The sequence below is a fragment of the Medicago sativa genome, chromosome 2 (assembly GCF_051527215.1).
Source record: "Medicago sativa cultivar Bolivia chromosome 2, Bolivia_mono, whole genome shotgun sequence".
Lineage (NCBI taxonomy): Eukaryota > Viridiplantae > Streptophyta > Magnoliopsida > Fabales > Fabaceae > Medicago > Medicago sativa.
In genome coordinates, this window is record NC_140750.1 from 68,085,279 (window position 1) to 68,106,745 (window position 21,467).

At 34.1% G+C, this 21,467-nt stretch overlaps 2 protein-coding genes and 2 pseudogenes across 2 annotated transcripts; 1 reads left to right on the top strand and 3 right to left on the bottom strand.

The window, feature by feature from the left end:
* Nucleotides 1-1,167: 1,167 nt before the first annotated feature.
* Nucleotides 1,168-5,790, bottom strand: LOC146950025 (cyanidin 3-O-galactoside 2''-O-xylosyltransferase FGGT1-like). The gene is made up of 2 exons (XM_085745991.1): nucleotides 2,619-5,790; nucleotides 1,168-1,462 (listed from the first exon to the last, which is right to left on the bottom strand). The coding sequence occupies exon 1, from the start codon at nucleotides 5,752-5,754 to the stop codon at nucleotides 4,378-4,380; it is 1,377 nt and encodes a 458-aa protein (XP_085602117.1). The 5' UTR covers nucleotides 5,755-5,790; the 3' UTR covers nucleotides 1,168-1,462; nucleotides 2,619-4,377.
* Nucleotides 5,791-8,198: 2,408 nt separating this feature from the next.
* Nucleotides 8,199-9,783, top strand: LOC146950026 (cyanidin 3-O-galactoside 2''-O-xylosyltransferase FGGT1 pseudogene; annotated as a pseudogene).
* Nucleotides 9,784-10,728: 945 nt separating this feature from the next.
* On the bottom strand, nucleotides 10,729-12,668 carry LOC146950027 (UDP-glycosyltransferase 79B30 pseudogene; annotated as a pseudogene).
* A 4,618-nt stretch (nucleotides 12,669-17,286) lies between these two features.
* LOC146950028 (uncharacterized) lies at nucleotides 17,287-20,340 on the bottom strand. The gene has a single exon (XM_085745992.1). The coding sequence runs from the start codon at nucleotides 18,766-18,768 to the stop codon at nucleotides 18,148-18,150; it is 621 nt and encodes a 206-aa protein (XP_085602118.1). The 5' UTR covers nucleotides 18,769-20,340; the 3' UTR covers nucleotides 17,287-18,147.
* Between the last annotated feature and the right edge of the window lie 1,127 nt (nucleotides 20,341-21,467).

Sequence of the window (21,467 nt, forward strand, 5' to 3'; positions counted from 1 at the left end):
ATGTATGGTATCTTGATGATGGGACTATCGTAAGTTTCTTCTTCATGTATGGTATCATGATGATGGGACTATCGTAGGAGACTCATAAGAGATGGCTAAAACACTTCATGTGATGGAAATAAGCACTGTGGGGCGTTCCCATCAGACATTAAGAGGACCATGTTTGGGGTGAAATTGATTGGAAGGATTGATAGTCGAGATAGCAGCTTTATCAAGGGGTCGACCATGAAGAGAGCGTCAGGGTCATAATGCTTCCTCTTCCATGATAAAAGGACCATCATAGTTAACTTCTTCTACTTCGATCATGCATGCATATCGCCAAACTATTTTTGGCCTAATGATGTGCCAATTTATTTACACAGAGGAGGCAACTATTTTGTTTTATAAAAAGTTGAGATGGTTGGTTGAAGATATTATGGTTGGTGAGGTCCTTTTATTTGCAAGCCTTTAATAGAGTGTGTCTGCTTTACCTATTAGGGCTGGTGAGTAGGGTTTGTACTCGACATTATAGGCTTCCTCGTGCATTTTTGTGGTTTTCAGGACTTAATCAGGGGTGTTACAAGCTCATATATTTAGAGAAAGTGGGATATGTGGTATGCACTTCGATTTTACAGTGCTTGGGACGGTCTTTGTGGTACGGTTCTATAGTTTGACTTTTACAGTTTTACTAGTAAGGACAACGTCCCCCCGAAAGTCCAACATGTTTTGGTGAGTGTCCTTTTTATTTAAAGTGTTAAGGATATGAACGTAAAGTTTAACATGGCCACAAGACCGAAAACAATTTTTGGCTGTTAATGCATGCACAAGATTTTCTTCTTGTTATTCCTATTGATGGGTTAGACTATCATATGTCACCCGTAAAATATTGTCACGTATCGCCTCATAATTCTATTATGTCCTATTGTAGGCTTGCCATGTTTGTTTGAAATAATCCAATTTTAAGTAACTGATGATGTAGAATTAATTAAAATTATTATAAGTTAATTAGGAATGTTTAAGGGATGATATGATGGTCAATTCAAGTAATATGAAGGATAGAAAAATAAAATCCTATTCTAGTGGCAGATTTGTCATAAATGTCACGACCCAAAATTCACAATCGTGACCGGCGCACGAACTAGAACATCCTAGTCCGGCAAGCCTATTGACGACACTTGACAACTATAATTTACAATTTATAAATTGATATCCATTGAAATTTCGACAGAGTATCCTCTGTATTTTTAACATTCGCCAAGATTTTAATCCTGTTTATGAACATGTATTCTCATTCAGAGTTTCAAATGACATATTTACATCTTTGTACATCTCAGACTAAAACATTCCTAAACTCCAAATAGCTGCAGATACTCTGATTCAACATATACATAAACAAAAGAGACATTCATCAAGGAAACCTACCACCAAGAGTGACACAGATTAACTTCAAGTCTACTAGCTTCCTACTTGGCTGCTTGGAAATCTGAAAAAAATAGAAAATGAAAGAGTAAGCCACAAGGACTTAGTGAGAGACAACAACCACCACCAACTAGAAGGGAAACACACAAGGGCACGATTATTTACCCTTTTCAAATCTAATGTCAATTTACAAAAATAGTAAAAGCATAAAATTCTATTAATCCGCATTATACGCATGATAATTTACACATGTATAAATGTTTTCAATCAAATCAGAATAATTCAAAGAAAATCCAATGTAACAAAGAGGTGAAAATAGGTTACAAGCCTTTATAAATACACTAATGAAAATCATAGCAAAAGCCTTTAAATAAAATATAGAAAACTCCATTTAATGAAAATGATCAAAATAATCAACTTCAAGTAGAATATAAAATCACATTCAATTTGATTATACCAAAATAATCAACTTTAAAGAAAATATATAAATCCAACTTTAACGAAAATAATCAATGGGTGAATCGAGAACTAGCTCCATCTCGTTGATAGCTCTTTCCTACTAAAAGTGGCCTTTCCCTTAGTGGTAGCTCCATCTAACGGATAGCTCTTTTCTCTCGACTCAAAACAAAGCGTTTTTAAAGTATAGTAAAATCAATTTAGTGAAAATAATCAAAATGGGTGAATCGAGAACTAGCTTCATCTCGCTGATAGCCCTCTCCTCCTAATGGTGGCCTTTCCATAGGGGCGGCTCCATCTAACGGATAGCTCTTTTCTCTCGACTCAAAACAAGTGTAAAACATTTTCAATTAGGGAGTTTACCTCTCATTGATAGCCCTCTCCTCCTAATGGTGGCCTTTCCATAGGGGCAGCTCCATCTAATGGGGTAATTCTACCTAATTGAAATCACATACTAGGTGCACCTAGGTCGCAATAATAATCATTTTTCTCAAAACATATAGCTTTAAAAACCATCATTCGTAAAATATCAAATTTGTCCAAGCACACAATCAAATCCCAAGTTGAAATCCTTTGCTTATAAATCATACATAAAATCTAAATAGAGACCACAATAATATCATCGACTTTAAATATGTATCAAGACGAGAAAAATATTCGAAGGGTGTGTTCCCCATTTTATAAAACACTTTAACATAGAAAATTTATCAAATATCAATAATATTAATCATGAAAATATATGATAATGATCGTTATCAACTCACAGTTATGATGAATCAACTAAGTTTGCTCTTTAACCACTCCGAAAGAAGCATGTGAAGCGTCCGACGTCATATCTCCAAGAAGTCTCAATGAGCAACTTTCACAATATGGTATTCCTCTTCTTTCCCAAAGCACAAACTCTAACCCCAAAGTTCCACCATATAGCACTTGGATTATGAGATAGCTTTGTTTAAATGTATAATTTTTCTTTTGGGTAATTGATTTATGGAAGAAATTTCATGATTTGAAAGAAAATGAAGAAAAAATGAGAAGGAATTAGATGGAGGATGTGAGGGAGCAGAGAAGGAAAGAGGAATACGGGAGAGAGGGAAAAACGTAAGAGAAAATGAGGTGAGGTGGGGTTTACTTGGTTTATTTTATTTGTTTGTAGAAAGTTCCACCATGTTCTATTTTCTTATTATTATTATTATTATTATTATTATTATTATTATTATTATTATTATTATTATTATTATTATTATTTAACTAATTTAATTTTTTTTTTATTTTATAATATAAATGTTTTGATAAAACGGTGCGTTTCAATAAATAGGAGAAGAGGGGACATTCTAGTAATTTTGGTCAGGTCTGAATATATAATAATTAACAACAAAAAAAAAAAGAGAAACAAACAGATATGATTTATCTTCATCTCTTACGAGAAGCCGGAGCCTTTACTTCTTCGTAACAACGAAAATTGTTCTACTTCCAACAAAAAACGCCCACTTTGATATAAATTGACCAAAATATCTTCACGTGAGTTAACTCACATTCGGTAAGCACCCACATGAGTTAACTTACGATGTGTTATAATATATGTGAGTTAACTCACCCTAGGTTATAACCTACACGAGTTAACCCTGAGTTACAAATGTGATTTAAGTCACATTAGGTTTAACACCTGCGTGACTTAAATCATGTGGGGGCATTCTGGTTAGTTTGTATGGGAGTGAACTTTTTTATTGAGAGAAGATCAATTTTCCATGACAACCATCACAGATCCACAATTTTTGATAAGTTGACGATTTGCATGCCTTATTTTCTTCAAAAACTCTACCGTTGAAGTGAAAGGAAACCAAAAAGTCTTATTGAAATATTTATTTCGAAATTGTAGACATGTGATATTGGTTAAAAGTGAATTGGATAAGAATTAATTTATATTTAGATACAGTTATTTAAAAGTGATCCTTTTAAGTTTATGTTGCTTAAATAAATTGGATTAAAATTGTTTTTGGGTGTCTAATTACCCAAATGGGTTTTGTTTTGTTTAGGGTACAACCAAAATGGGTTTTTAATTGTTTTAAATTTTAACGGACAAAAAACATGTTGGGTCATGTGATAATGTTTTGTCAGGTGATTTCCTGACTAGTGGAAACCGACAAAAAATTGTATCAACTGGTAGAGAGTAGAAACCAACAAGAGGTTTCACCTGACTAGTGGAAACCAACAAGAGTTTTTATCAATTAACAAAATATTATTAACAAAAAAATACATTCCAATTTCAAGAAATTTCAAACCAACCCAATAGTAAAAAAAAACAGAACCTTCAATTCATATCAATTGAACCTTCAACTTGTTATACTATCCCAACTAGTAAATGATGTGAGGTAAACACATAAGTAAGCTATATTTTTGGAGAAAAAGTAGACTTCATATAAAAAACTTTAGTATCAGACCAATATATACAGAAAAAGTATAGAGTTTTTGACTGAAAACACAAAGCTTATATATAAAACTTTCTTTTGACAGAAACTAAAATTGCTAGAGCAAATCATAGAGTTTTTGACAGAAATTATCAACACATGAAGATTCTAAATTGCTTCTCAATAAAAAGTTTCTCAGTTTAGCATGATTAGCTCTCACTTCCCTTCCAACCTCAATCTCATCATCCATCATAATCTTCACAGCTTTGCACACATTTTCGTTTGTAAACAACTCATCTTCATCACCTTTCTCAACTTCTATACCAACCTTCAACTTATTACTCATCATTCTTGCATTCATGATATGATCCGGATCTACACGTGGCAAGAACACCAACTGACACGTGTTAACAAGTCCCTCGGTTATACTAGCAGCTCCACAGTGTGTTATGAAACATCCAACAGAAGGATGTTCTAAAATCAATTGTTGTTGAATCCAACTTCCATAAACAATCCCTCTTCCTTTAACCCTTTCATTGAACCCTTCTGGTAAAGCTTCTTCAATAGACTCAAATCCAATAGGTGGCTTAAGTGCTGCAAGAAATGGAAAACCTGTTAACTCTAGACCAAGTAACAACTCTTGAAATTGATCTTGTTCTAATGGACCTTCACTTCCATATGCACAAAAAACCACAGAACCATGTTTGAATCCCTTAAGCCATGTTAACCATTTTTCCTCTAAAGTAGCTTTTGTTGGCTCAGGTAAAATAGGACCTGTAAGCAGAACAGGTTTACCAAAAACAGTTTGAAGATAGTCAGCATATAATCCATCAATTTCTATGCATCCTTTGAAAGCAACTGCATCTGAAATCTTTGTGCCTATGTCAGAGCGATCATGTAATAAAACACCACTTCCAAATTCTACTTTTCTGTGGGAAACTAGGGCTCGAAGTTCATGCGAATAAAACTTGATGGATGAATCAGGGAACCCTGAAGGTGGTTTCATGAGATCAAATTCAGTTAAAAATCTTCCTTGACTATGTCTTGGTATATTTCCAAGGTAAGCTGATGATATTGGATTCCATATCAAGTATTGAAGACTTTTGATACCAAGTTTTTGAGTCAAGTTTGGCAGCCAATATTGAAAATCAAAGAAAACTATTTGTGGCTTTAGTTCCCATAGAAGAAGTTCAATATCCTTCTCTGTTTGGTCCATGGCTGTAGCAATGAGAGGGAATAAAGAAGAGGGTACATCTGAAGTAGTTTCAGCATCATGAGGAAGACCATTAACATGAGGAACTGTGATAGGAAAAAAGGTAATAAGATTTGGATGAAGGTTAAGATGTTGTAATTTGTTGAGTGTGTTTTTAGGGATGAAGAATGAGATTTTGTGACCTCTTAATGCTAATTTGTTGGAGAGACGGAGAAATGGAGTTAAGTGTCCCATAGCAAACCATGGAAACATTGCTATGTGCAAAGGAGGAGGAGAATCCATGGCTACTACTAAATGCAACGGACCAAACTTAGGACACAAATATAGTGAGTGAAAAGACAAGATAGGGATGTGCACTAATGTGAGCCAACCAAGATAGGGATGACAATTGGACCCGACCTGATAGATACCTGCAAAAAATGTCATCAATATGTAGGGTAAAATCCCGTTTTCGTGGGTCCGGACTTGGATCTGAGCAATTTCCAGTAAATTTAAATGGATATAGGCGCAGGTAATGGCACTATACCGTTCAGTTCCGTAACCCGCATATACATATTTGAATTATATATGATAAATAATTTATTTATTTTTGGTGTACAATTAATTAATTTATTGAGTTATTTAAGCCTAAACCTAAATCTAAAAACTACGAGTAATCGCGCCCTCTTGTGTATAATTTTTTGAGTGGTATTTCGGATGTTTTTTACATTGCTAAATATTACGATCCCTACTATTTTATGAGTTGCTTTAAAAAAAATTAGATCATAGATTTATTTCAATTGTGATTTATTTTTGTCTTTTCATATTTAAAGTGCAGATAATAGGTGCAGTTATGGGTACTTAGGTGCCCATAAGGTATGAGATAGGCACTAAAGTTGTTATCCACGAGAGTATAGGCTTGGGTACGGGCATTTTTTTTATAATCGTCGTGGGTTTGAGAAGGTATTATAGTACTCTTCTCATAGGGTAATCATTGTCATCTCTAATTGTTGGTGAAAAGCATACGTATATTAGGCGAATTTTTGGTATTATTGTTTTTTTTTTTTACAGGTATTAGCTAATCGATGTTTGGTAAAAAAAAATCTAAACTATAAGCTATAAGCAAAGCTCAATCGATGTTTGCTTCAAGATTTTATTTAAATTTCTGAGTTTTAAAACTTGTTGCAGGGTACCATTATAATTGTATTATTGTTATTATTTATTGTTGTATTTTTTTTTTAGTTAGACGAAGTGTCAATCATCAACTAAAACTTACACACAACTATGAAGTTTCAGATTCGAAATCGTTGGAAGGTGTCGAGCCTAACAAAATCAATATTTTTTAGTTGAGCTATTTCTTATAGACATTGTGGTATACTTTTGGCTAAATAAATTTTTGGTCCCTATCAATCGAGCGTATTATATTTTTGGTAGAAATATTGTCCTTGGAATAATTTAGACGCAGAAACAAAGGATTCTAAAATTTGTCAAAAAAAAAAAAACAAATTTGAAGTTATAATTTTAAAAATGGCTTATTTCATCCTATGTCAGAAGGTTGTAGTCGTTTTTTTGAGGATGAAGAAGAAAATCTTGACTCAAGGACGAATCTCTTCCAACTTAGGAAGAATGATAGAGAGTGATGGAGAATGACATAGAATATTATGGAACTTTCAAGATGTAAAAAATATTATAGAACTTTCAAGAATACTAACAATTAAAGTCATAATAACTAGGAGCATCTTAACATCTCTAGAACTTTCTAGCTGCATGAACCAGATACCGGTATCTCTAGATATTTCTTGTAATAAGAGTGGTATATGAATAAGACTCATTAGCAAATATTTTGGCATTCAAGCATTGAAACAATCAAACAATAACAACTTTCTTTTAACAAAAATAGAGAGCTTCTCTATCTCTCTACCTACCCTTGTTACTGAGCCAGTTTGGCCCGACTTGTTTTTAGGTTGAAGCAACTTTATAATTAAAGTAATATATAAGAACTTAAAAAATAAATTAAAGATGTTTTGGGTTGACATTTTACTTTCAATTATACCCTTATATAAATTTGCATATAAAATATTATATTATAATAATTATATTGTTGGTGTGATATTAAAAATTTAGTATAATTTGTTACAATATAAAACTATAAACTATCCATACTTATATTTAATTTTTGTACAAAAGATGGTCAAAGGCCTAACAAAAAAAAAATAAAAAACTAAACGAACATTTCTAGACATGGAAGATGTCATAAGAAAGATATCCATGGAATTAACTAGATGGATTATTCATTCTAATATAATTTAAGAGTCTAGAGAAAGGCTAAAACTAACCAAACTAATCAACACATCAATTACCCTTCAATTCATACATGTATGACGAAATTGGACTCTTCGATCCAAAGCCAAAATTGGACTCAAGCCCATCCATATTTATAATTTTAATAAAAATCAAACCAATTTCGATCAAAATCAAATATTTTATAAAAACTACTAGCTATAATTTATATTCGCTAGCGTAATAAAAAGAATGGACAACATGCACGGAGTGTGTTGATGAACAATAATATACAAAAACAAAAGAATTATTACTTTTCAAGCGGAAAAGAAAAAGGAAGTATGAAAGTTATGTCAAAATGGAGATAAAGTTATATAAAAAATAAAAAATTAATAAACAAAAAAGAAAAGGACAAGACAAGGATAAGATAAGATTTCAAGAGAAAGAAGTATACAAAATTATGACATGGAAAACGTGTGAGAAAGTAACAGAACAAACTTTGCAAACAGGTTCAGACATTGCAGCAATGGATTCACCATCTTCTTTGCACATAGCAATGTTCCCATGGTTTGCAATGGGACCCTTAACTCCATATCTTCACCTCTCAAACAAATTAGACAAAAGGGGACACAAAATCTCTTTCTTCATCCCCAAGAAAACACAAACCAAATTAGAACAATTCAACCTTTTATCCAAATTTAATCACTTTTTACCCTCTCAATGTTCCTCACATTCATGGTCTTCCATTTGGTGCTGAAACCACTTCAGATGTTTCTTTCTCTTTAGGTCCACTCATCATGACAGCTATGGATCAAACACAGCCTCAAGTTGAACTTCTTCTCACTCAACTAAACCCGGATATTGTTTTCTTTGATTTCACCTTTTGGTTACCAAAAGTTGCTCATAATTTAGGAATAAAGTCTTTGCAATACTGGATTGTTAGTCCAGCAACAGTTTCATATAATGCAGCTCCATCAAGAATGAGTGAAGGTACAAACTTGACTGAATTTGATCTTATGAAACCTCCAAAAGGGTACCCTATTTCATCGTTTAATCTTTATTATCATGAAGCAAAGCACCTTGCTTTAAAAAGAAAATTGGAATTTGGTAGTGGGATTTTTTTCTATGATAGGATCTATAATGGTTTAAGCTTAAGTGATGCAATTGGGTTCAAAGGGTGTAGAGAAATTGAAGGGCCTTATGTTGATTACTTAGAACTAGAATGTGGTAAGCCGGTTCTTCTTTCAGGACATGTTTTACCTGAACCACCTAAAACTGTTTTAGATGAAAAATGGGGTTCCTGGCTTGGTGGATTTAGTGATGGTTCATTAGTTTATTGTGCACTTGGAAGTGAATCTAAATTATCACAAAAGCAGTTTCATGAATTGTTGTTAGGACTTGAGTTAACAGGTTATCCGTTTTTGGCTATTCTTAAACCTCCTATTGGTTTTGAGACGGTCGAAGATGCTTTTCCTGTAGGGTTTGAAGAAAGGGTTAAGGAAAAAGGTATTGTTCATAGTGGATGGATACAACAACAATTGATTTTGGAACATTCGTCTGTTGGTTGCTTCGTAACACATTGCGGGGCTGGTTCGTTGACAGAGGGGTTGATAAATAATTGTCAGATCGTGTTGATGCCACATTTAGATGGTGATCATATCACTAATACTAAGATTATGGGTAGGGAATTGAAGGTTGGAGTTGAAGTGAAGAAGAGTGAAGAAGATGGATTGTTCACTAAGGAAAGTGTTTGTGAAGCTGTGAAAATTGTGATGGATGATGAAAATGAGATTGGCAGAGAAGTTGGGAGTAATCATGATAAACTGAGAAACCTCTTATTAAACCAAGATTTGATGTTGATGCTTTCTGTGAGAAGCTTCGAGAATTAGTCAGGTGATTTCCTAATTAGCAGAAACTGTATTCAATGTAATTAATGATTGTATGATTCCAATAAAAAAAATGTGAAGTCCTATCCAAAAATTTAAAGTATTTGTATTTTGATCAATCTGATTGAATTCATATAAGACATTGAACTAATCTTCCTTGTTCAAAGTCCAATCTTTTTAACTGTAGCTCATTTTGGTGACAATTACTTGTTGCAGAGAATGATCACATTATAAATCTCTTATCATAAAATTTGAACGTTAAGTTTCTAAACCAATTTCAATAAGTATAGTATAGTTGACCTATACCAATTTTGACCTCAAACATTTTCGTATAGTTTCATGTTAGTAAGGGTAAGTAGTAGTCTACAACTATGGGATCATTTCAATGTGTATTTATCTTAGGTTAAGATTCATTTCTAATGTGCTACTTGAATTGCAGTAGACCTTTGGCAGTTAATTTGACATTTAGTGTAGTCTCTCGTATAATGAATGGAAGGGTGAGCCTTGGTGCAACGGTAAAGTTGTTCTCATGTGACTGAAAACAGTCTCTTGTATGAAAAAATAGGGACCCCTTCGCAGACTCGTATGGGGGTGAGGCTGAGGGATTCTCTTTAAAGTTACTTATCAGACTTGAAGTGCCTACAAAATATCAAGTTAAATGGATCCCTAAAACTAATTCTGGACCCATGGGAGCAAATCCATAACTTGAAGGGCTTGAACACGTGGGCTATAAGGTCCAATCTTATATCATATAGAAATGGCCTAAACTTTTTTCCTCTGTGTATATAGTTGAAACTAAACTTGTATAAAAAAAATTGGGATCAGTCTATGTAGAACTGAGATTTAATCCCTAGGTTCCAAAATCAAGCTATGTTAAGCCTAAAGTATTAATATGATATATGTGTATTTTGATCAATCTGATTCGATTTGGGTGGCACTTTGGTGACATTAATGTCACCGTGACATTAAATCTGGGCCATTAATGACACCAAGATAGATGTGTTGTGTGGCCCAGATGCAATGACAATGTGTTTGTGTGGCCCAGATTTAATGTCACGGTGACATTAATGTCACGGTGACATTAATGTCACCAAAGTGCCACCCGATTGGATTCATGTAAAAATCAAGTGTATTGCTAACTTGCCTGTAATATTAAACTGCTTATAATGAGAGTGCAAAGATTCTTTACTCTCTACAGAAATTGATAGAGTATTCTTATTCTTAAACAAACTGAATTAGCAAGATTCATTATCATTGTAACTAAAAATACTAGAGCAAATGATAAAGTTTCTGACAGAAACTATCAACACATGAAGATTCTAAATTGCTACTCAATAAAAAGTTTCTCATTTTGGCATGATTATCTCTTATTTCTTTTCCAACTTCATTCTCATCATCCATCACAATTTTCACAGCTTTGCACACACTTTCTTTTGTAAACAACCCATCTTCATCACCTTTCTCAACTTCTATACCAACCTTCAACTTACTACTCATCATTCTTGCATTCATGATATGATCAGCACCTGCACGTGGCAACAGAACCAACTGACACGTGTTAACAAGTCCCTCAGTTATAGAAGCAGCTCCACAATGTGTTATGAAACATCCAACAGAAGGGTGTTCTAGAATCAATTGTTGTTGAATCCAACTTCCATAAACAATCCCTTTTCCTTTTATCCTTTCATTGAACCCTTCTGGTAAAGCTTCTTCAATTGACTCAAATCCAATAGGTGCTTAATTGCTGCAAGAAATGGAAAACCTGTTAATTCAAGACCAAGTAACAACTCCTGAAATTGATTTTGTTCTAATGGACCTTCACTTCCATACGCACCAAAAACCACAGAACCATGTTTGAATCCCTTAAGCCATGTTAACCATTTCTCCTCTAAAGTAGCTTTCGGTGCCTCAGGTAATAAAGGACCTGAAAGCAGAACAGGTTATCCAAAAACAGTTTCAAGATAATCAGCATATAAGCCATCAATTTCTCTGCAACCTTTGAAAGCAACTGCATCTGAAAACTTTGTGCCTATGTCAACGCGGTCATACAATAAAACACCACTGCCAAATTCTATTTTCCTGGTTGAAGCTAAGAAGCGAAGTTCATGTGAATAAAACTTGATGGATGAATCAGGGAACCCTGCAGGTGGTTTTTTGAGATCATCTTTAGTTAAATATGTTCCTTGGCTTTTACTTGGTATATTTCCAAGGTAAGCTGATGATATTGGATTCCATATCAAGTATTGAAGACTTTTGATACCAAGTTTTTGAGTCAAGTTTGGCAGCCAATATTGAAAATCAAAGAAAACTATTTGTGGCTTTAGTTCCCTTAGAAGAAGTTCAATATCCTTCCCTGTAGCAATGAGTGGGAATAAAGAAGAGGGTACATCTGAAGTAGTTTCAGCATCATGAGGAAGACCATTAACATGAGGAACTGTGATAGGAACAAAGGTAATAGGATTTGGATGAAGATTGAGATATTGTAACTTGTTGAGTGTTTTTTCAGGGATGAAGAATGAGATTTTGTGACCTCTTATTGCTAATTTGTTAGAGAGGCGGAGAAATGGAGTTAAGTGCCCCATAGCAAACCATGGAAACATTGCTATGTGCAAAGGAGGAGGAGCATCCATGGCTACTACTAAATGCAATGGACCAAAGTCCAAACTAAGGACACAAATATAGCAAGTGAAAAGAACAAAGATAGGGATGTGCACTAATAGGAGCCAACCAAGACATACTGATACTACTGTAGATAACCAACCTTAAGACGGAGAATGATAGAGATTGATAAAGAATGACATCGAATATTATAGAACTTTCAAGATGTAGAGAATGACCAAATTCATATTGAAACTTGTAACAACATAGTTTCGGAGACAAGCCAACGAAGTCGCTCATAACTTTGCTAGGATGGCTTCGCGTCATGCTTGTTTTCATATTCATATTAGGATTTCATGTTATTATTATGAATTTTTTTTTTAGGGAAGACTATTATTATGAATGAAATGCAATAAGTTTCTTCTTGTAAAGAAAAAAAGTTTGAGTTTAACCAAACCCGACCGGTCCCTTGTACATCCTTATTTTAACATTCTTCATATGTGCTATATATAAAGAGAATATGTGGTTTTGAATTGATTTTTTTACTTTCAATTACACCCTTAAACAAATTTACATATAAAAATTTATATTATAATTGTTATATTGTTGATGTGTAATTGAAAATTAACATAATTTGTTACAATATAAAAGTATAAAATATGCATACTTTTATTTATTTTTGGTACAAAAGATGGCCAAAGGCCCAACAAAAAATTAAGAAACTAACCGAACATTTGCAGACATGAAAGCCTCAAAGATGTCATAAAAAGAAGTCTATGGAAATATTAAATATATTCTCCATTCTAATATAATTTAGGCTTAATAGCAGTTTTAACCCCTTAACTTTTCCAAAGTTGCGATTTTGGATCCTTAAGAAAAAAAACGACAAAACCGCCCCTAAGTTTTGCACCTGTGACAGTTTTCGCCCCCAAGACAAATTTTGACTCGGTCTATGCTAACGTGGCACCCTAAGTGATGTGCCACGTGTTTTTTTTTTTTTTTGCCTTGGGGGCCAAAACTGCTACAATTGCAAAACTTAAGGGGCGGTTTTGTAGTTTTTTTCTTAGGGGGCCAAAACCGCAACTTCGTGAAAGTTAGGGGGCGAAAATTGCTGTTAAGCCTATAATTTAAGGAGCCCTCTAGTTTAAGAGTTCAAAGAAAGGCTAAAGTTAGTGAAATTTGCTTTTCTGACTTCAAGAATGTCCTAATAACACATGGAAAATCTTAAATGCCTCTAGCAGTAATTAACTACCATTGGTCAAACCGGCAGCAATTAACTACCGCGGGCCTCAGCGGTAATTAACTACCGCTGCGTTCCTGAACTTAAAACAAGCCAACAACATCTGTAACCATTTTCCAAAAGTTAAACACAACCCAACTCTCTCTTCCAAAATTCTCCAAACTTCAAGTGCATGAATTTGAGCCCAATTTCTTCAATTAATTCACAAGTAAGTTCTTTTCTTCCAATTTACATGCAATGTAGGTTGTTTAGGGTGTTAGTTTACATAATTTTAGCAAAATTTTAGTGTTTAGGTTAGGTTTAAAAATTTCTAATTATGAGTGAATTAGATGTTGTAATGGATTGTTTATGTTGCAATTGTTGTTTAGAGCAAGTGTATGTACAATGTAGTTGTTATAGATATTCAAATAACACTAATTGTGCTAGTAATTTAAAATGCACTTAAGGTGTTTGATGAAATGCCAAAGTGAAACATTCATGTTTTTTTTTACGTTGTTTCTTTGCAAATATGTTAAATTATGTAATGTATATATGTTATGATGTTTCTAAGTTTGGTATTTTTTGCTTTTTTTGGCATGTTTGATGAATGACATGAATGACATAATGTTATATATTACATAAAGTTTGGTGAATGTATATATTTGTTATGTTAAGTTTGATGAATGCGTAAGTTTATTTTGTGATATGTTACTTGCATTTTGGTGTGTATATAATGTGAAGGCTAGATCCATTGTTCAATGCATTAGGTTGTGTTACCGTAAAAGTATATAGTTCCTTTGAAATGCCTAAATAACTTGTCCATTTATTTATGTTTTTTATATTTTGTATATGCACAGATATTTTGGGGAGGAGGATGAGTAGCAACGGCCAATTAAAGAGGCCAGGATTATGCGCAAAGGTAAATAGGAGACTTCTGCTAGCCATCGGAAAGAGCGGGAGGAGCAAAACTCGTATGTCCCAAAGACCCGGAAGCATAGGGACGCGAGGCTAGTTGGAGATAGTTCACAGTCACAGATGGGTTACTCCTAGGTGGTTGATCCGACACCAGCGAATGAATATGCTGGTATGAGGAGGGTTTTGCTGGATATGATCGGATGGAGGAGGATGCTATGTTTTATTAGTCGGGGGAGGAGGCATCTCAGTATTATGAGACAGAGGAGGTGGCGGCACAGGATGATGAGGTCGAGGATGTTGAGGAAGAGGATGACGATGGTCATGTGCATGCGACTGCGCCTGAGCCCGAGCCTGGGCAACGTCGTCGTGCTGAGGTGGCACTGGTCGTGCCTGTTGTAAGGCCTCCCTTTCCTGGAGGTCTTGAGACCACACTATTGTTGTCCGACTACGCGAAGCAAGTGGCGATCCCTCTTTGGGTGAACGATAATAATGTAAGTGTTTAAATTCTTTATATTTTTAAATGTTAAAATGTTTTACGTGATTTAAATGTTAAAATGTAAGTATTAAATTTAAGTGTTTAAAATTTTTATAAAGGTTTTTATAAAAAAAAATTATTAAACATTAAAATGTTTTATTAAATGTTAAATGTTTTAGGTGATTTAGTTATTTATTTATTAAGTATAAAATGTTAGTGATTTAGTTTTAGGTGATTTAAAATAATTAAAATTTGTAGTGATAATGTCTTAATTGACTTGATTTTCATATGTGGTATAATCAGGAGTATCGCAGTATAAATTCAGGGAGAAAGGTGAGAGAGCTTTCTAAGCCGGAGGAGGGTTTGAGGTGGTTTTGGGATCCTGTGGAGGCGTATGGCTTACATGATCTGATATACACTGGGTATTCGAGTGTGACCCATGCCATGTGATGAAGTAGATTTGCATCAAAAACAAGATAAGTATTTGTATCGTCTCCACAGGGATTAGTGCGACATCACGGATAGATTAACATCAAATATCATTCTAAGTTAAAAGGGGGTGATTGTTTGTTTAATTTACAACTATGGTAACTAAATTGCAAAATTAAAAAGATGAGATTAATAAGGATTGAAACTTGTTAGGAGTAGCGTTCCTTAACCAAGTGTCACATGTAACCTAATGATCCATACAAATTCTAGCTTTATAAACAACATTATCACAATCAATTCTAAACTATCCTTCGTGTCCAAAGTGATATAATTAACTCTAAGGTATCGTTTAAACATTCGTGTCCAAATCCCTTAAACGATAACAAAGTCGATCGAATAACCTAATCGACCGTGTCCAGCCTGATTAAATATCCGAAAGCATTTAACTCTTGATTATGGTGATTATCACAAGATTAACAAAGATGTCAAGTAAGTTAACCTAAGATATATTGCTACTCTAGCTCTAGATTCAAGAGTTTGTGTCCAAAGCATCTTGAATCTCATTGAAAGCATTAACACAAGAATAACAACAATATTGAATATAAATTGCTAGAACCATATTTTGCAAAATCAAAAGGATTACATGTTTACCAAGATCAAGTACCTCTCATCCCAACAAAGAGTATTTAGCTACACATCATCATGGAAGCCTTGCAAGGATGGCTTGAAAAGGAAGGATTCATTCTCCTAGTGATGTCTCAACAAAGGAATAAGATCCAACTTCCAAAATCACTCTTACTCTATATGCTCTTGCCCTATTTCTCTCTATGATATTATCTATGAAAGCTTAGAGAAAACTATGAGATATTCCTAAGACTAATATATATTATCTCTCTAATGAACTTCTAATATATATAATATATCAAGCCCAAAATATCTAAAAATAATATCTAACATAATATCTAACATAATATCTAAATAATATCTAACAAAAGCAAGTGGGCCACTTGAATTGAGCAAACCGCCTAACTCACGCTAATAGCGCCAAAATCTCTAATAGCAAAATTTCTTTAAGCTCCAGATACGCCAATAGCGTATCTCTCTGGACTTTGACACTTCTTTGAACACGCTAATAGCGTAGAACATGCTATTAGCGCCATTTCTTCAAGCTTGCTGGACAGCTTTTACTATTTCGCACTTTTTCATGATAAATTGGTCTTTGATCAGTGTCTTGAGGCTAATTCCTGCACAAAAGGATAGAGTAATGATAAGTAAAGCGTAATAAGGCATTTAACGCTTATTTCTCGGCTTTTCCTTCAATAACTTGCAGAACAAGTAACAAAAAGTGCTTAAAATATAACATGAATTTAACACTTTTATGACACTCATCACTCTCCCCAACTTAACTCTTTGTTTGTCCTCAAACAAAGGATCGAAAATCAAACAAGTTAATGACAAGACACAAGTACAAAAGGCTTTGAAAATTCTTTCAGATGAATGATTTAAAAGTGAATGCGCGGGCAAGCTTAAGTTTCCAACTAATTTAGAATTCTACTACTAATATGAGATGAATCCTAAGTACAAAGTTCATGTCAAATATTTCAAGACAATGATATATTTACTTACGAACCACACCTAACACACTTCTATGAAAGTAGATAAACAATTGAAATCAAATGAATGAGGATTATGAACACACATCCGGCAATCAAATTAACATTCCAATCAAGTTATGTGTCCATCCAAATATCGTTTCAAAAGGCATAAAAACATGGATCAAAAGGTCTTTGAGGGTTATAACTTGGCTTGGCTACAAAAGAAATGTCATATGTGGGGCAACTGAAATCAAAAAGCCTATCAAAGAGGAACATTCCTTGTATCAACCATTAAAATTCACAACCCTCCCTACCAATTATTACAAACCCTTGGTGTTTAAATGAGATACACTTTGATCTTGACAACTTATTCTATTTTTGGATTTTTCTTCCTTTTTCTCTTTTTCTATTTTTCTTTTCATGTACACATTGTTTTCTTTTCTTTTTGTATTTACAACAACACGTTGTCTTGATCAAAGATAAAATTACACCATTATACTTGACATAAGATTTACATCTACCTTCTCTCCCCAACTTGAATCAATATACCCTATTTGAATGTTCCTTTACTCTTAAGGCAAAAGGGACAATAAAACAATGAAATTTTAGGGTTCAACAATTAAAAACATATCAGAGTCTTAAAGTGCGTCAAAAATGAACTGGATATTGAAAAGATTTAAAGGCAAATTCATCAAGCATTGTGCTTATGAATTGACAGTTCATAATTGAGGACTCCGATTCATTTGGCTCAAGTGGGTTAGCAAATGCTCGCTCTTCTCACAAGGTAGTCTATTTGTGGTCAAGTATGTTTCACTCAATAACAAAAAGGTGCCTTGATCATATCCATGCCTTCACACAATTCAAACCAATTATTGGATTTAACATAACACAACCGAGTTAAACAATGAAAGCCGGTCTCCTTGCATATGTACAAACATTTGAGGTTTCCTCACTTTTAGCTAGTACTAAGTGGTTCACAACAAACACATTATTGCGAAGAACTAAATGAAATGAAATTTACACAAAGTACTCGTTCCATATTCGAGTAAAAACCTAGAAAAACTGGAAACTTGTACCTTGGCTTTGCGCTTTAATCACAACTATGAATCATTATCAATCATCTGAGATTTGAGATTTAAGCAAGAGCGATATAGAGGAAACTTCCACAATGTTCAAATTAAAACAAAATGAAGTACTTAAAAATTGCTAACACATTATTTTAACAGTAAAAGAACTTACCAAGTTGGGTTGCCTCCCAACAAGCGCTTGTTTAACGTCGTTAGCTCGACGCCTTTTTCGTTAGGGTGGCCAAAATGAGACGGATAATACATCATCCTTTGTATTCCTTCTTTTCGGGAGGAATTCCATGAACTTTAGATACAGATGATGTGGAGTCCATGTCCTCCTTAACTTTGATTTGAACAAGGCGCAAATTTCATCAATGACCCGGTCAATTTTAGCCTTGCTCACTTTCTTCCCCTTTTGTTCAAATGTTTCTTCCTTGCTAAGTAACCGTTCCTTTTTCTCTACCACCTCTATCACTTCTCCATTATCAACAGTTTTAGCCTTTTCAGAATCTGACCGTTCTTGAGGAAGTTCTTTTTCAAGTGGTGTCTCTATTTCTTTCATTATATCTTCCTCAAGTTCAACAACACCTTCTCCAACAATCTCTCCGTCATGAGTGGATTGAATGTTGGCTTTGTTATCCATGATTTGAGCTTGAATCATCTCCAACTGAATTGATAAATTCCTCAATCTTTGGTTGGTATTTTGCATGTTTATCATGGATTGTTGCATGAAGATGTTCAAAGTATTTTCCACATTGGTCATTCGTTCCTCTTCATAAGGATATTGTTGATACTGTTGATATGGTTCATACTCGGGTGGAGTATAGAAGTTGCTATAACCATGATCAGCCATGATTTTGTCTAGGTGATGATCCTGAAACAAAAATAACTAACAAGAAACTTTTCTTTGTTTATCAAAGAGGGGTTAGTAAAAATAACTATAAAGTAAAGACAAATATTTACGGATTATGTACGAATACTTAAAACGATAAATCAATCGTACTATCTATGATATCTAAACACCAATCCCCGGCAACGGCGCCATTTTGATGAAGTAGATTTGCATCAAAAACAAGATAAGTATTTGTATCGTCTCCACAGGGATTAGTGCGACATCACGGATAGATTAACATCAAATATCATTCTAAGTTAAAAGGGGGTGATTGTTTGTTTAATTTACAACTATGGTAACTAAATTGCAAAAGTAAAAAGATGAGATTAATAAGGATTGAAACTTGTTAGGAGTAGCGTTCCTTAACCAAGCGTCACATGTAACCTAATGATCCATACGAATTCTAGCTTTATAAACAACATTATCACAATCAATTCTAAACTATCCTTCGTGTCCAAAGTGATATAATTAACTCTAAGGTATCGTTTAAACATTCGTGTCCAAATCCCTTAAACGATAACAAAGTCGATCGAATAACCTAATCGACCGTGTCCAGCCTGATTAAATATCCGAAAGCATTTAACTCTTGATTATGGTGATTATCACAAGATTAACAAAGATGTCAAGTAAGTTAACCTAAGATATATTGCTACTCTAGCTCTAGATTCAAGAGTTTGTGTCCAAAGCATCTTGAATCTCATTGAAAGCATTAACACAAGAATAACAACAATATTGAATATAAATTGCTAGAACCATATTTTGCAAAATCAAAAGGATTACATGTTTAGCAAGATCAAGTACCTCTCATCCCAACAAAGAGTATTTAGCTACACATCATCATGGAAGCCTTGCAAGGATGGCTTGAAAAGGAAGGATTCATTCTCCTAGTGATGTCTCAACAAAGGAATAAGATCCAACTTCCAAAATCACTCTCACTCTATATGCTCTTGCCCTATTTCTCTCTATGATATTATCTATGAAAGCTTAGAGAAAACTAAGAGAAAACTATGAGATATTGCTAAGACTAATATACATTATCTCTCTAATGAACTTCTAATATATATAATATATCAAGCCCAAAATATCTAAAAATAATATCTAACATAATATCTAACATAATATCTAAATAATATCTAACAAAAGCAAGTGGGCCACTTGAATTGAGCAAACCGCCTAACTCACGCTAATAGCGCCAAAATCGCTAATAGCGAAATTTCTTTAAGCTCCAGATACGCCAATAGCGTATCTCTCTGGACTTTGACACTTCTTTGAACACGCTAATAGTGTAGAACACGCTATTAGCGCCATTTCTTCAAGCTTGCTGGACAGCTTTTACTATTTCGCACTTTTTCATGATAAATTGGTCTTTGATCAGTGTCTTGAGGCTAATTCCTGCACAAAAGGATAGAGTAATGATAAGTAAAGCGTAATAAGGCATTTAACGCTTATTTCTCGGCTTTTCCTTCAATAACTTGCAGAACAAGTAACAAAAAGTGCTTAAAATATAACATGAATTTAACACTTTTATGACACTCATCACCATGATACGTGCTCTGTGCGAGAGGTGGCACACATAGACCGGTAGTTTTCATATACCTGTGGGGGAGATGACGATCACTTTGGACGATGTGTCTAATCTCCTCCACCTTCCTATTCAGGGCCGCATGCTGGACCATGACGTGGTAGTGGATCGGGCACATGGGATTACACAGATGACTAGGTTGTTGGGCATGTCAGATGTTGCTGCTCGTGATGCGGCAAAGAGTGAGTATGGTGCTCATATTAGTTATACCTCACTGAAGCGGCTTTTTGAGTGTTATAACCTAATTTTGGACCTAAAAATACTAACTCAATTCTTCTTTTCTTGCATCTCAAGCCATTTGATATGTCTCTGATCAATTACATCTTTCTCTGCATTTTATTTCTATGTTATTTGCAAAATTCATGAAAAAGGGCATTTTAGTCATTTCCTATGTTAAAATTTCTTTCAGTCTTTTAAAAATTGGGTTGAGTCCTTTCAAGTAGTTTGAATAAGTCTTCATTTCATTCTATGTCAAAATCCATCTCAAAAATTGCATTTGAAGTCATCTTGAGTCAGTTTTGCCCCTAGGGGCATTTTAGTCTTTTCAAGTGTCAAAACTCTGTTCAAATCTTAAAAATTGCCTCTGAGTCTTTCAAGTTGGTTTAAATAAACTTTTGTTTCAATTCCCTGTTAAAAATCCATTTTAAAATTTGTATCTGAGTCACTTTTAGTCGTTTTAGCCCCAGGGGCATTTTGGTCATTTCACACGAAATTTCGGCAGAGAGAGGTTACTTTAAAGTACCTCATTTAAGCCATTGGTTCGTTTTAGTCCGTTTTGTCAATTTTAATCGTTTCACTTTACGTTATTTTCCGGTTACCAATTTTAATTCATTTTATTTTTAATTTTCATTTTAAGTCATTTTTGTTAAAAATTGCAGTTTAATCCCTTTAGTTTAGTTAAATGCATTTTAGTCCATTTTTGTCCAAGTCATAGTCCAGTGCCACGTGTCAGGTCCCAATTGGTCCAAGAGTTATACCACATGTCAACAGTCTATTGGTCCAGTCCATACAAGTGTCAGCTATAAAGCAGGCCAACTCATAACAGATCCATTCATCACATTACAACTCAGCACTAACA

Excerpts from the sequence above, each read along its gene's own strand:
- LOC146950025 (XM_085745991.1), bottom strand. The coding sequence starts at position 5,754 with ATGGATTCTCCTCCTCCTTTGCACATAGCAATGTTTCCATGGTTTGCT.
- LOC146950028 (XM_085745992.1), bottom strand. The coding sequence starts at position 18,768 with ATGGCTGATCATGGTTATAGCAACTTCTATACTCCACCCGAGTATGAA.